Source organism: Perognathus longimembris, chromosome 4, assembly GCF_023159225.1.
Source record: "Perognathus longimembris pacificus isolate PPM17 chromosome 4, ASM2315922v1, whole genome shotgun sequence".
NCBI classification, from domain to species: Eukaryota; Metazoa; Chordata; class Mammalia; order Rodentia; family Heteromyidae; genus Perognathus; species Perognathus longimembris.
Window position 1 is genome coordinate 3,506,553 of NC_063164.1, and position 15,904 is coordinate 3,522,456.

Here is a 15,904-nt window from a genome sequence, read left to right on the forward strand (position 1 = left end):
CGCATTCGGTATCCGAGATCATCTCCTGTTCCCCAAGAAGAGAAACAGCATGAGAACCCCAAGACACTGGGCAAGAAATAGCCAGAAAGGACCAAAGCTCCTAAGTCTACTCTTTTCCACAGCATGATGAAATACGAGAGTGCCACATCCTCCTCCTATTTTTGAAAGACTCTGTGATGGGCAGCCTTCTGCTGCGATCATGAAGACCGGAGATCACTGACTCACAAAGAGAGAAGCGTGACGGTTTTCAGGAGCTCATGGGGATGGTGACCGGCTCTACGGCTAGTCACGCTGCAGTGCGAGCCGGTGGCAGGGCGGATCCGCTATACCCTCCACGCACCCACCTCTGGCGCCACTAGACTCCCCGCTGTAACAGACTCAGAATGTTTCTCCTCGAGAATTACCAAGCTCCGCGTAGGACTCTGTATGCCGCCTGTGGACTACGGGCCTTCGTGGTCCCGGGGCCGTTCCCCATGGGTGATTTCAAGCACCTGCTGATGAGCCGAGCGGAGAATTCCTCCTTAGAGGGTCCAGCCTCTGGGTCCATTGAACAGCTCAACAGACCAGAGATAAAGAGGACAACTCTAAGGAGGAACAGGCCGGGCTCCTGCTTGCAATGTGAAATAACTGAGATAATAACATTCAAAAGCGCTTGGACTATGCAGGGAAAGTCGTCTCAAGCCCATCTTCAAATGAGCGCTGGACACGTTTGGGGCGGCGACGTAGCTTGTGTTCTGAAGTACCCCAGACTTCCTGAGTTCTAAGTCTGCACTCCTGTCACACGTGTGGCTCATCTGTCAAACTCACAGCGACACAAAGTGTCTTAAAATTAACTTGAAAGTATTTCTGTTGTGGTTTTGAAGTTTTTTATTTTAACCTCAGCTTACGTTTTAGGTTTTGGTATCTATCACTTCAGTTCGTGAGTGAGCCCCCCAGTCTCTGGGAAGAAAGCTGGCTGAACTGAAAATGCATAAAAAAGGGGGGTACTGCGAGCTCACGCTCCCCGCAACCACACACAGCACGTTCGGAAGAGCGAGCCCCACAAGCGCAACGGGCCCTCCGCACCATCCGCTGCTGCCCCCCGCCCCCCCCCCCCCGAGATCGGAACCCCTGCGGTCCAGAGCAAGAGCCCCCAGCAGGCCCGGAGGTGGCACTCCTGGTGGCAAACCTGCAGGTCCTAGTGCTCGCCAGGTGACCTTCGGGTTCAAGACTGCAGGGCGGCCATCGCCCAGAACCGGCCCGATGGTCGACTCTGGGGGGACTGAGGGGCGCCTCCCTTCCTCCCACCGCAGCCCAGCCGCATGGGCGCCCACGAGCAGCTCCTTGGCTCCAAAGTGTACGAAGCGGAGCAGCCTTTTCCTTGCTGTTCTACTAATACAATCAACCCATTCGGGAGGCTAAACGTGCAACTTTCCAATGCAGAGGGGCGGTGAATGTGGGGGCGGGGCAGGGACAGCATGGGCGGGGCATCCTGACACCCCCAGTGCCACGTGACTGACATGTGCCAGCCCAGCTGGGAACCAGCCCCGTAAGCCCCGCCCTTCCGAATCGGAGCCCTTGACCTCCGTGTGAATACCAGCCACAGACAGGTAGAGACTTCAATGCACACACGGTGCTCCACGTACTTACATATGCATACCTAGGGCGGGCACGCACGCACACACACACACGCACGCGCACACACACACACCTCTAATCTCACATGACCAAAAAGAAAAACAACAGCAACAGAAACAAAGAAGACAACAGGCCACCCGACAATGAAAATTAAGCTGGCCTCCCAGCCATATCCGTCAATCAGCACCGAGGGGCGCGGTTGTCGGCGGCCCTCCCCGCCCCCCCCCCCCCCCCCCACGCTTGGGGTGCTCCGGCTGGCGTCAGGCCGCGGCAGCAGGCTGGACACGCCCGGGCTGGGCCTGCGCAGCTGTGGACACGCTGCAGGAGCTGCAGGCTCTCAATCTGGCCAGGGGTGAAAAGCTGAGGCCCCCACCTAACCCCAGGACCCTGGGGTCACACAGCCCCTTCCAGAACAGCCTGCCGGGAAGCAAACGCCATCCGCTGACAACCATGTTAACCGCGAGCAGGCGGGAGCAAACGCCGGGATGGCTGCTACGACCGGTTCCGGAACACGGGCTGGAATTCGAATCCAAGCCAGCCACGGGAAGCGGCAGGGCTCGAGGACTGGCCCTCTGCCGGCACAGGCCCGAGCGCCAGGAGGAGGCGCGCCGGTGGGGGGGAGGCGGGGGCCTGGACAGGAATGCCGGGCTCCGCTCCCAGGTCGCCCGCTCAACACACACACACACACACACACGCACACGCACGCACACACACGCGCACGCACGCACCCGAGGGGCCAGGGCCTCGCGGGCCTGGCCTGGGAATCGACCACACGTGCCCCTGGCTGCAGTGAAGGGGGGAACCGGGAAGGAGGAGCTTCAAGCATCGATCCTGTAGGCTGCACGGCTGACGCTGGGGCGCAGGCAGGACGCTGCTCACGCCTCACGGGGCCGGCGCGCGGGGTGGGCCACGCGGCCAATCAGAAGAGGAGAAATGAAGACGGCTCTCTACACCACCACCTAAGTCTACTCCTCCCCCAACTGGGGGAGAAACCGTCACCAACTTCCAGATGTTTAAACAAAAGGAGCGCCGGTGATCCTAGCTGCTCGGGAGGCTGGAATCTGAGCGCGGTGGTTCGAAGCCAGCCTGGGCAAAAGAGTCCCTGGAACACTTACATCCAACTCGGTGCCCCAAGCCCCCAGAGAGACAGGTGGAGCTGTGGCCCAAGTGACAACGCACTACTAGCCCTGAGTGAAAAGGATAAGGGACAGCATTCAAACCCCAAGTTCAAGCCCTAGTACACATAAACGTGTGTACACACACACACACACCCCTTATACAAGAATTAGAAGCATGACTCAAGTGGTAGAACTGCCTAGCAAGCACAAGGTTCCGAGTTCAACCACTAGTACTGAAAAAAAAAAGTCATATACAAGTCAGATGTCAATTTCAAAAAGATAAAAATAAGCCCAATAAGACTTACAGCCTTGGGCTGGGAATATGGCCTAGTGGTAGAGCGCTTGCCTCATATACATGAAGCCCTGGGTTTGATTCCTCAGCACCACATATATAGAAAAAGCCGGAAGTGGCGCTGTGGCTCAAGTGGCAGAGTGCTAGCCTTGAGCAAAAAGGAGCCAGGGACAGTGCTCAGGCCCTGAGTCCAAGCCCCAGGACTAGCAAAAAAAAAAGAAGAAGAAATAAAAAAAAAGACAGCCTTCACAAAATATCAGCACAAGAAACGGACTCTGCCTCAACAGTAGAGTGAATCAGACACGGTGACACAGTGCCAGATTCAGCAGGTGACACTGTCACCACGGGAGACCGAGCTGCCCACAGACGCTGTGACCCACGGGAGACCGAGCTGCCCACAGACACTGTGACATGGTCACCCACGGGAGACCGAGCTTCCCACAGACGCTGTGACCCACGGGAGACCGAGCTGCCCACAGACGCTGTGACCCACGGGAGACCAAGCTGCCCACAGACGCTGTGACCCACGGGAGATTTGAGCTCCCCACAGACACTGTGACATTGTCACCCACGGGAGACCAAGCTCCCCACAGCAAGACATTCAGAAGCTCTGGAAAAGAGATGAAAAAGCACCAGCTCCAAAGAGCACAGCAGAAAAGCAGCAGCTAACCAAAGCAACGGCTACCCTGCTGCCCGCCAGGCCCGCCCCGGGGAGCCTGCCTTCCCTCCTCCCAAGATGGCGCTGCTCTGGCTCCCAGTTCCTCTCCTGTAACACGCTGGGGCACCCAGGGCAGAGCACTGGCTGCCACCTCCTGCCCTCCCAGAACGCCACTCCCCTTCACCCCCAGGACGCTGACCGAAAGGCCACACGGACAGCCCTCCCCCAGCGCCCAGCCCCTCCCCCGGCGCCCAGCCCCTCCCCCGACGTCCAGCCCCTCCCCCCAGCGTCCAGCCCCTCGGCTGCCGTCCAGCCCCTCTGTGGCTTTGTTATTTTCCCACTGGTTTTTGTGCTGGCAGTGACGGGGTTTGAAGTCGGGAACGTGAACTCGCGCAGCACTCTATCCCCAAGCCCCGTTTCCAGTCCCGTTCTCCACCGTGCCTCAGCCAGCTCTCGCTTCCCACCCACCCACCCGCCCGCTCCAGCCCCAGTGCTGCTGCAGTCACGGGCCACGGGCCGGGCCTCCCAACCGCAGGCCCGCGTGCGGCTGGGGTGCAAGGCGGCACCCCTGCACCCAGCCGTGGGCTGAGAAGGCGTCTTCTGAGTTTCTCCGCCTGGGTTGGCCTAGAACCTTGACCCTCCCATTCCGGGCCCCTGAACACCTAACACAACTCAAGATGACAACCATGAGCCGCCAACGGTCGACTCAGACCTCATTTCTTTAAATGGGAACCTGCACGTTTCAGTTTCCCCCTCGAAAGACTAAAATGTTGTTGAAGCTGCTACTGTGTCGTCAGCAGCTCCTCCTATAGGTGGCAATGAAAGGCTTCTATGGTTTACAAAGATATAAATACATGTATACGCGCACCATTTAACTGCCACGTAAAATATACAGACTAACCATTCTTTGAGTACCTTCGTCTGAAATAAAAATATTTTAGAGACAGTCCCCCTCCCCCTCCTCCAACCCACCTGACGTGGTCAACCTGGATATCATGCGTTCCTTTCAGATGATAAAGAACTAGGGAGCACGAAAACCCAATGCTTGCCACGATGTGTCCTAATCTCGCTGCCTTTCGATCTCAATTAATTTATAAGACTCTTTATATAGAGACAGTTGGCGTATGAACAGAAACTCACGCTGCCGGCCACGACGAATTCTCCCGCCTGGCATTAAAGGCGTGGACTATCACGCCCGACCCCTTTTCCTTAAAGGCAGGACTAGATTAAGAATGAGCAACTACAGCAAAGAAACGGCTCAATATACAGGGCTGACCGGGAGCAAAGGAAGGAGGAGCTCGAGGGCCCCCACGCCGCAGCCCACCTGCACCCCGGGAAAGGTGGGGTGACACTCAACCGGCCACGGGACTGCCTGAGGCGGGTGTCCAGTCTCTTCCGCACACCCCACTGGAGGCGGGCAGGGGGGATGGGAGCTTCCGCTCCGAGTCACAATGCCGCCCCCCCAGGTGCACCCGCCGCCCCCCCCCCGCGCCCCGCCCCGCGCGGCGGAGCCTGGAGCCGGGCGCTGTGCGTTTACCGTCCTGGAAGACGCGCTCCACGTTGAGCCCGTACGTGGCGCAGGTCTCGTAGTAGGTGCAGCGCTTCAGGTCGTTGGAGAGCTTCCGCGCCCGCCCGTCGTCGATGACCCGCGGGTTCGTGGAACTGATGGCGTCTGAAACAGAAGAACAATGCGTAGTGCCAGCGACCGCAGGCGCCCACCGCTGGCTTCTCGTGACGGGTGTGTGTGTGTGTGTGTGTGTTGTGTGTGTGTGTGTTGTGTGTGTGTGTGTTGTGTGTGTGATCTCAACCCGCCACTGCCCAGGCTCCGGAGCTCTGACACAAAGGTAATCCCCTGAACTGCCCACCACGCGCAGGTGAGACTGGAATGGGAGCGCGGGGATCTGGAGCGGGAAGGAAATGCAGCCCCGCATGCAGCTAGGTCCTTCTGAGGGGGAACCAACTGGCTCGCCCTCCGGCTGTGCGTTTGTGAGTGAATGCCCACTGGAGAACGTGGGAGCCCACGGGAGGCGGGTGGGGCCGGTGGTGGGAGCAGCAGCAGGGAGAACCCACGCAGGAGGAGGAGAAGCGGGGAGCAGGGAAGGCAGAGAGGCCTGTGGGGCGGGAGGGTGGCTGTGGGGAGCAGGGGCTCTGCTGGTCAGCAGGGATGGGGGGTGGGGCGTAGGGGTCGCTGTGGAGAGAGTGTCTTGCCCTGTAGCTCAGGCTAGCCTCAGCCTCCCGAGTGCTGGAATTATACACATGTGCCACCATGCTCAGCCCAACGAGGACCTTGGTACAACCAGCCAGGGGAGAAAAACCAACCAGCCAGGAACAAGAGAAACCGCCAGCACACACGTGCCGTGTGTCCACTGACCCGCAAATGCCCTTTGTGGATTTGTCTGCCAGCCCTTCCAAGGGGGTGAAAGCCAGGCCCACCCACCGCGGCCGTGTGTGGCTCCACCCGCCCTCCACCCACAGGCGCACCGGTGAGAACGGAGAGTTTGCCTCCGCGAGGCCCCCGAGCCCAGACGGCTCCTGCTCTGGGTGTCTCACCGGACCTGCCCGTGGGATGTGCTGGTCAGGGGCCAGTGGGTCGCTAAGGATTCCCCCCCTCCCCGCCCCTTCTGGGGAGTGGTGCTCTGCTCACACCTGACCTACGTGACCCTCTGTACACTTCCCATCATCTCCAGGTTATTCACTCTTTCTCCGTTTTGGGAGAGTGAAAAGCCACGTAAACGCGGTTACACCGTCTGAGGAGTAAAGACAGGGAAAGAAGTCTGTGCGTGTTGAGAGAGGGTGAGAACACGTAGTGTTTTTAACCCACGGGTGAGCTAACCACCGAGATCTTGTTTCTGCAGCGCTGCCTCCCAGCGGCCACCAGAGGGCGCTGTGGTTTTAGGTTCGACCTGCTTTTGCTCCTCGGGGTTCAGAGCTAAGAGGAACCCCGCCATCCATCGGAGGAGACGCGAGGCTTACAGCAGGGCCTCCCGCGGGTGCTGTCCGCAAAAGGCCCCCTCCAAGGTCACTGCTAGCACGATGCGGGGGGGGCGGGGGGGTGCTGCCACCTCACCCTCGAGCCCCTGCTTCCCGGCACACCCACCCACCGCGACGGGACCTTCCTGTCAGCGCACCGGGGTGCGGCCTGGGGGGGTGGGGCCTTGGGCACACCCAACACGGAGGAGCACGCGCGCGAGGGCACGGGCACGCACACCCGGTGCACGACTTCCGGAGGACTCAGCAAAACCGGTGCATAAAGAAACAGAAGGAATCGTGTGGGGTTTTTTTTTTTTTAACAATGCGATGACTGCGGCGCCCCCTGCGTTTTTGACAAAGCTGTCTGCAAGCGAACTTCCTGTGCTCTCCGACCGGGGCCGGTGGCGGGGGCTGGGCCCCGGGGGGTGAGACCGAAAGCCCGAGGGCCGTGGCTGATTCACTCCACGGCCCTTTCCTAAAAGGCTGGGTTTCCAAGCGCCTGACCTACGGGGACACCAGAAGTGGGCGTGCAGCGGTCCGCGCGCTCGAGCACAGACGAGCAACAGGAGATCCTAGGAAGGGGCATTCGGGAGGCACGGGAAGTGGAATGAGCTTACCTGCTTTAACCAAGTAGAAGCTTCTGCTCGTGAACTTTTTATGCAACGTGGAATTGAGACACTGGAGAACCCCAGAGAATGGATCTCTTTTTTCTGAAGCGTGTCTGTGTCTGCACCGTTTTGGGGCGCGCGCGCGCGCACGCATGTGTGTGTGTGTGTTCCTTGGAAGCCACGTGCGAGGCGTGTCTCGTGGCTTCTCCACACGGAGACCACGCTCCTTTGGAAACTCACCCTGGGTGCCCACGAGCACGAGTGGGATCTCGCTGGTGTTCCGGTAGTTGGCCATGCGGCTGTAGTAGTGGTAGACCGTCTGGAAGCTAATCTCATCCTCCAAGCTGAAGACGAAGATGACCGCGTCCACCCACATGGCAAACTGCAGCGAGAGAGGCAAGGTGGGGGGGAGGGGTGCTGAGTGCGGGGGCCTCCAGGGGTCCCGGGATGAGGGACGGCCACCGGGCCCCTCTCCTCAGCAAGAGGCCCGGCCCGTGTCCCCGGGCTCTGTGCCCCAGACAGGGCTCAGTGCAGCCCTGGGCACAGAAGGCACTTGGGGGCTGGAGGCGAGGCTCAGGCGGAAGGGTGCCCAGTTCGAGTCCTGGTCCCTGTGGGCCTGGAGTCGCCCACGTGAGGGCCAGCGCTGGGCAAGGCCTGGCGGCTGACCCTGCACGGTCCTCCTTCCAGAGGCTGCAGCCGGGGCCCCCAGAGCCCGCTCAGGACTTCCAGCCCCACCCCCCACCCCGCCCCCCAGGGCTGCCACCGTCACAACAGCCCCTCCCGGAGAGAGGCTGGGGCCCCCATGCTCAGAGCCCCTGCTAGAAACCATCCCTTATTCCTAGAAATATTAACAAGCCCCACATGAGCTGGGGGAGGAAGCCAGGGTCCAGCCCTGGTCCGCTGGTCCCTGCTCCGCCCGTGTTCCGCCCGCCCAGGTCCTGGGGAGTAGTCTCCCCAACACAGATTCTCCAGGAGGAGGAGCCAGAGCCCAGTCCTGGGGAGGAGCCCGGGGCATCCCCACCCCACAGAGCATCCACATCTCACCCAGCACCCCAGACTTCCCCCTTTCCAAGGGAAAAGGAAACAAGAAAAAGGATAAACAATCCTGTTTGCTTTCCCTGCAAAGCCGCTCAGGTCCCCGGGGAAGTTTAGATGGCCCCTAAACGCCAGCAGATGTCTCATGGATTAAACTCCACTTCCACCTACAAGCACCAAACATATTCACTCACACATGAAACACTGCTGTAACCAACCCTGGATGTCCTGAAGCGCTAAGGACCCGGTACCGTCAATCCGGGGCCCTAAGGACCGGGGCGCAGCCTGCTCCGGGCGGGAGGAGTAAGGCCTTCCCGTCCTTCCTCCTGGAGACTTGCGCTCTCCATCTGCCCAGCAGCCAGTGAGCAAGGACGTGGTGCTCCTGGCTCCCGGCTCCCAGCACGGAAGCCGTCCGGACCCCTGCACCTCCCTCCACGCAGGGCGGCACTGGGACAGCCCGGCGTCCACTAAGATACGCCCTGCGCTAAAACTAGTACGCACCCTACCTAAAAGATAAGGGAATTGGCAACGTGGCAATTCTGGCAGAAAAACAAAAGGCAGGTCAACAGCCGAGCTCCCGCTCTGCCCTGGCTCCGCTCAGATGGCCTGCCGTGAGGCCGCTGCTGGGAAGATGGCAAGAAAGAATCGGGAAAGGCCTCACCCTCACAGTCCCCACGTTCGTACAACTCTCCCATCAGGGACACCTGGAGGCTAAATACTTCTGAAGGAAGCATGTGCCAGAGTAACAGGCTGGTCCTCAGGGAAACTGAGTCAGCACTTCCTCATAGCCAGGGGCCAAGGAGACCTGGGGGGGGGGGCGGGTACTAGTTCTACTCTCAGCATCGATGAAGTCACGGGTAGGCCACCGGGGGGGGGGGCGCAATGTCCAGCTTTGGAAGGAAGCCTCAGACACCAGGGCCCTCGGCTGAACACAGGCCGGTCCCCTCCCGGGACGGAGCAGCCCACGGAGGTGCCAGCCGCCTGCGCCCCTCATGGCGCGGTCCCCTCTGCAGGGATGGATGAGCTAAAGCCCGCGGTCACCCGGGGTCACGGAGACAGCATGCAGCTTACGGAATGAGCACCTCTGAGGTACGGGAAGGAAGGGAGGGAGGGAGGGAGGGAGGGAGGGAGGGAGGGAGGGAGGGAGGGAGGGAGGGAGGGAGGGAGGGAGGAAGGAAGGAAGGAAGGAAGGAAGGAAGGAAGGAAGGAAGGAAGGACAGACTTTTCCTGCCACAGGTCTTAGGCTTGTTTTGTGAAAGCAATTCCCTAACTAATTGTACCAACTAGAAGGAAGGAAAATGTCATTTCATCCAACATCATTTCACACTTTAGGCATACTAAGGCCTATGGAAGATACATTTCCTTGGATATCAGAGCAAAGAGATCCAAGGAAAAACGCCATTTGAGACAAAGCACGGAGCGTTGCTGGGCTGTGGGGTTGTGGAAAGAGTAGGTAAAGGGGTTTAGTAAAAGCACCACCACCAAAAAAAAAAAAAAAAAAAAGGTGCTGTGTGTTTTTCAATGTGCCGGTGCTCGGGCTTGAACTCGGGCCCTGGGTGCTTTCCCTTAGCTTTACACGGAACCACTTGACCCACAGCGCCACTTCCCACGCTGGGGACTCAACACCCAGGGCACAGAGAATGCTAAGCACGTGTTCTACCTCCTCTGTGCCTAAGGCAGCAGTGCCCACTCCGAGGGCCCTGACCCTGGGCGGGAGCTCCTTCCCAGGGTGCTAGGGGTCCCCATCCCAGGCGCACCACGGTGAGAACGTATCCACTCACACACACACACACACACACACACACACGACAAAAGATCTTCAAGCGTGCAAAATACATATCAGCCGTACATTTTCCAGTGGCAACAGGTATTGCTGCCAATCTTACTCTTGCAGGTGACCATGATTTAAGACAAAAACTTTTAACAACTAAGCCTTCTCCAACCTCACTGATCAGGGCTGGCTTGTGTTAGTGAGCAAGGCATCTTAGTACACCAGGTAGTTTTCCGTTGGGGATAGCTGGTGGGGGTTCCCTGGAGCTAACTCGGCCCACCTAGCACTTGACTCTAGTCTTAAGCCCGCTTTTGACTAGAGCTTTTTAGATGATCCATTCAACGTTTGCATACCTTCAGTTGGGGGGAAGAGGCGGTTGGTTACCTGAAGCGGATCCCTTAGCCCGGCAAGTGGCCTGACTCTCTTTCTGCCGATTTTAGCTAGGAGCGCATCACAACTTCAACTCTGAGACTGAGGTTCGCGGGCTGTGTGAACCAGGCCCTCAGCTGCCTGCGCCCTCCCTCCCGGCTGCCTTCCTCCCAGATGGGGGACACAGCAGGCCTGCGACTGCGCCCAGCCGGAAGCTGGGATTGTTAGTTCCCCAGAGGTGTAGAGGAGTAGGGTGGCAGGTCAAAAAGCGTACGATCGTCCTCACTCCCTGGGAGGACCGGGTCCGGCTGTTTCTGCTTCTCTTTCTTGCCGGGGCGGAGCATAGCTGGCTTCTTTTCACTTTGGGTTCTAAGTCCTGAGGCTTTTGCTTTGGCTCTTTTTTTTTTTTTTACAAGCTCGCACGCAATTTTGTTGTTGTGTTTTGGAGCCAAGAGGGCTTATCAAATGCTCTATCATACCAAATCCGCATGCAGGGAATGTGAAGGGGATGCTTGGGTCTTCTTAGAACAGTGTGATTGACTCCGATCACTCGGAGATCTAAAGATCCCTCCAGAGGCCATCCGACTCCAACATTTGGTTATATCAAAAACATTACAGGTTACTCTGTAGCCTCGAGCCCATCGTTGGAAATCTGGGAAAGTCTCAAGAAAACATTAAAAGGCAGTAGGGGGACAAACAGAATGAATAGAACCTATAATAGACAAATAGAGTGACACAGGCAAAGAGACAGACAGACAGACAGACAAACAACGGAGGTGGCCACCAGACACCGCTCATAGCTTTGTACTGGAGTTGAGGCAAGACGTCTGTGCAGCTGCTAAAAGTTAACGGTCGTATCTCGTTTCCAGTTTGGAGTGAAGCTCCTAATGGACATCTGATCCTGGCAGCCCCTTGGTCAAGTAGTTGAAGGTTATACAGGTTTCTGGGTAGGTGGGGTCAGTACCCCTGAGTCAGCCTGAAGAAGTTACAGAAGATGGATGATCTTCACCCATCAGCTCGCCTTTAAGATCAAGGGACCAGAGTCACTTTTAGAAAGAAGATAAGGCAGGATAACTTAGAAGCATGGGAAACAGTGGTAACAAGTGTACAAGAGTGGAGACTGCACTTGTGAGAGATGGTTACAGGCCAAGTCTTCTATGTTGGCCTGGAAAATCCTAGCCTAACTGAAAATATCTGATTCATAAGTTATTGTCCCGGAAAAATTATAGCCAAGGGCCATTGCCTAAAGCCGTCTTGAAATCCAGTGGGATGCCAGTCTGCAAAAGCCAGTGTGCTTAAAGAGCAACTTAGGATATTTCACTGAAGTCAGGCCTTCGGTTAAGCTTCTTTAACCTGTCTGTGCAGAAAGTCTGTGCAGGCAACCCAGCAGAAGGCGTGACATTCTGTTGAAGCCACTGGGAGACACTGTTGCCTGCTGCCACCGAGGCCCCTGCCCATTCCATTTGGGTTAAGATCAAGGACGGCCTGACAGTCATCTGGAAGAATCTACATCTTCACCCTGACCACCTCTACCGTGGTTAAAGCAGATGGGACTCCATCACACGCAGCTGATTCCTGCTGGAAGGCTGCTCTGGATCTGCTGGAACCAAGATTTGGGGGCAACACTCTTCCTGTGGTAACCTTCCTACTCCTCCGAGTCGACTAGCTCTATGAAGAAAATTGGATATCACTGGCCAACCTTAGGCGCTTCGAGGCACAGGGAACTGGAGAAATCCACTCTAAGCTAGTACCGTCCTCGTGCTGGCTGGCTCTGATACAGTAGTAACCTGTTTCTTTGTGGGTGTGAATGAGCTCAGGAGCAACAGTCCCACCAGGCTGGCGCTGGTCTCGTCTTTGTTCTCCCCAGTAGCCTGCGGGCGGAGTCATGGTCAATTGCCTGGATGCAGTTCTGAGATAAACCTGACTCCACAAGCCAAAGGAAGAATGAGTTTTAAACTCAAGCTATAAAGGAGCGCAAGGAAATGTAAAGAAAGAGGAAAATTAGTAAAGAAAGCCTTGGGAAAGGGACTGAGGAAAGAAAAATGGTTTCCTCTGTGTAAGAAAGAGATCTGAAAGGGACTGTCTTCAGTTACCACAGACCGCTGGGGTGAGTCGCTGATGGTGTGAGTTTTGAGCACAAGAGGGCGTGAGGGGCAGAGCATCTGCCTGGCATGATCCAGGGCCCGGGTTCAACCCCTAGTACTGGGCATGTGCGCACGCGCGTGCGCGCGCACACACAGACACAGACACACACACACACACACACACACACACACACACACACACACACACACACTTTCCCTGACATAATCTCGAGGACAGCTGGTTCAAGGGGCGGTGTTTGTCTTTTCTAAGTATCAGTACGTGTTGCAGGAATCAGTGCTCTGGGTCAACGGAGCATGGTCAGCGGAGCCGTGCCGTTTTCTGGATCCCTGCACGGTGCCCGTGTCCGGCGTGTGCCAGAAAACTTCCTCCACGGCACGGCACGCCCGGCCTCTTTCGTGTCAGTCGTCCTGTGATTCCACGCTGCACCTCCACGAGAAGAGACGCTCCAGAAAGAACGCCAAGGAAGTGGTCAGTACTGAGTCTGCTTCAGTGACGTCTGCGGGACCAGCCAGCGCTGGAGCTGGGCTCCATTGGGACTCGACACCCGAAATGTCAATACAGCACCGAGCTGGACTAAGCCAGCCAAGACAGAGGATTCCCGCGCGGCCCTCTTGTTCCCAGGATGCTCATCTTCCCAGGGACTGCCGAGGAAAGCGCACGGCTGGACGGCCCACGGAAACACCGGCTCCCGCCAGGCGGCACAGACGGAAGGACGGGCAGAGAGGGCTTTACCAAGTCCGCCCAGCGAACATTCTCAATGATGCTGCTATGTGGAGATCAAGTCAACTGAGCAGCACTGTGCAAATTCTGTCTTTCCGACCTTCTCCCCACCGCCCCCCCGTCCTCCTCTTCTTTGGTAGGCTTGGTTCTTACTAGGCAGGTGCCCTACCTCCTAAGCCATGTCCTCAACCCTTTTTGCCTTTGGTATTTTTAAGTCAGATATCACGGGCATGTCCAGGCTGGTATGGACTACGGTCTGCCTACTAATGCTTCCCACACAGGTGGGAATGACAGGCACCTGCCACTGCCCCCAGCTTCCGACGGAGGCCTCGGGGGGTGGGGGGACGGGAACTGGGGCCCTCCCAAGCCCAGCCTTCCATGTAGCTAGGCTGGTGGCACACACCACACATCACCACATCCAGCTACTGACTGAGACGAAGCCTGGCCTTTATGACCCCCGTGGCTTTGAACTGCAATCCTCTGTCTTCCCCCGGGTGGCTCTAACTACACGACCGTCATTGATGCCTAGCCCTACCTTTTCATAAAAACACACATACTTACAGAAACATTAAACCGGCCACGCCAACCCAGCTTTTGCGAAGGCGCGTGACTCCTTTCTGGAAGTGGCTGTTCACTAAGAAGCTCAGGAAGCCCAAGCCGGGCTTGGCTGCGCGTGCAATACTCACCTGTGCCTCTGGGGGGCCCCCTTCATCTCTAATCAGCAGCAGGTAGCTCTGTCCATCCACAACAATCTCCTTCTTGAACCTGCCACCTGCCACACAGAAAACATCACGTTACAGAAGAAAACCAGAGCAGGAGGGGGGGCAGACAGACGTGGGCTTCGCTTGTGGGACAATACACTGGGTGGCCACCCTGGGACCGGCCGGCCAGGAGGGTTTAGGAGTGGATTTCAGACGTCTCCCTCGGCCACTGAATTTTCGAGCAATGGAACCCAGACGGAAACACGTTTGCCTCTGATTAGAAGGCCCAGCTTCCGTGCAAACCCAGGCACGCCTGGCCCAGAAGCATGGAATCTGTGTGCACTCTTTACTCGTAGATGCATAAATTCGCACACACTGGGAGACAGAGAAGATCGTCTTTCTAGAGGGCTCACGAAACTGAGCAGTGTCATCGACAACGTCGGATCGGTGAAGGGCTGGGAACTTGTATTCTCCTCAAGGGAAACCCAGTTCTTGAAGGGAAAACACAGAACAGCATGAGGATGGTATCTCCGATGCCAACTACCACACACGGGTTAGACAGAGCTACGGGATGGGATCTCCGCGCAGGAGAGACAGAGCGGTGCGGCTGGCTGACGCAGAGGCGTTAGAGACCATGGGGTTAGCAGGGACGCAGCGGGGCCTGCTGGAGCGTGGGGGTCCGGAGGGGCAGGGTGGGCGGGGGACGGCCCCCGGATGCACCCGAGACAGCCACGGCACCCCGCCTGCGCCGCTTAGGCCCGCACGGCGGGCAGCAGGCCTCCTCGGGCTTCTACGTCGCCCTTAGGGGTTCTCGTTCTTGTGGGAAAGGAAGACCCAGCTTCCGGCTCTTCTGGTGCTGATGCTTTGCAAAGCCCCCATGGAACCCCTGGAGAAATGCGCTCCAGAGAACAGCACCGACAGGGCCTCGTGGGGCCCGCTGCCTACCAGGGTCACTGGGCACCACCCCGGGGGAGGGACTGCCCACCCAGAATCCTAGGTCCTCGTCATTTTAGTGCTCACGATGATGAGCGAGTTCCCGCCTCAAACCCCACAAACGTGCTGGCTGCCAGAGGAGTGGCCAGAGGAGATGGGGGGGCTGCTTGCCACAGGGGCTGCTGAGGAAACACAGGAAAGCCTGCCAGCACTATAATAAAGCAGATGAGCTATGCTATGACGGTGCACCCCCATCACTGAGAAGGCGGGCATCCAGCACTGAGGGGGGGTCCTCACTGAGGAGGGGTCCTCACTGAGAAAGGGGGCCAGGTCAGGACGGCCGGCTGAGGTGTGTGCTCCACGCTGGAGATTCTTGGCCACAGGAGGAACCGAAGCTGCCACTGGAGGCACACCGTCAGGCCCACCACCGCCGAGGGGGCACGCCCTCCATTCTGGCAGGGCCGCGTCGTGCCTGACACAGGCAGACGCCTCCCTCGTGTGCCAAGCCCGAGGCAGCGTGGCCAGCGCGCGGGGACCGCCACGAGAACCGCCAGGGTTATTCAGTTTCCCGCAAGGGCCTCCACGAGCCCCGGGCACGCCATACCTAGCACGTCACACGCTGCTCGTGGGAGAATAATGTGCCCACGCGCAGACAGCAATCACTACCACGTCTCTGTTTTTTGGCTTTTTAGAAAGAGATGCTGAAATCCAGCTATTTTCCAGTGATGTGGACACAACTCAACTTGTAAGAAAGAGCAAATCTGTTCCTCTGTGGGGAAACCCTTTCCCTGACCCCATGACCTTGAGGATCTGCCCCTCCAGTTGTAGCCCCAGCGGGCACCCAAGTTTGGCTGAGAGCCACTGCCACACTACCAAGAAACTCCTGCTGTGGGTTGGGGGGTACTACTCACAGACCACGGGGCACAGGCACGCAAGACCCTCCTTCAGGTCACAGACTCCACGTCTGGCAGACGGTTCCAGGCCCCCTCCCCCCCCCCCCGCAGGA

General features: G+C 57.9%; 1 protein-coding gene across 1 annotated transcript in view; it reads right to left on the reverse strand.

Annotated features, from left to right (window-relative positions):
• The window catches only part of Agap1 (ArfGAP with GTPase domain, ankyrin repeat and PH domain 1), a 411,357-nt gene that overhangs the window by 228,801 nt on the left and 166,652 nt on the right, over positions 1–15,904 (reverse strand). The window contains 3 exon segments of the mRNA XM_048344473.1: positions 5,223–5,357; positions 7,504–7,645; positions 13,951–14,036. Of these exon segments, the coding sequence (XP_048200430.1) occupies positions 5,223–5,357; positions 7,504–7,645; positions 13,951–14,036 (363 nt within the window).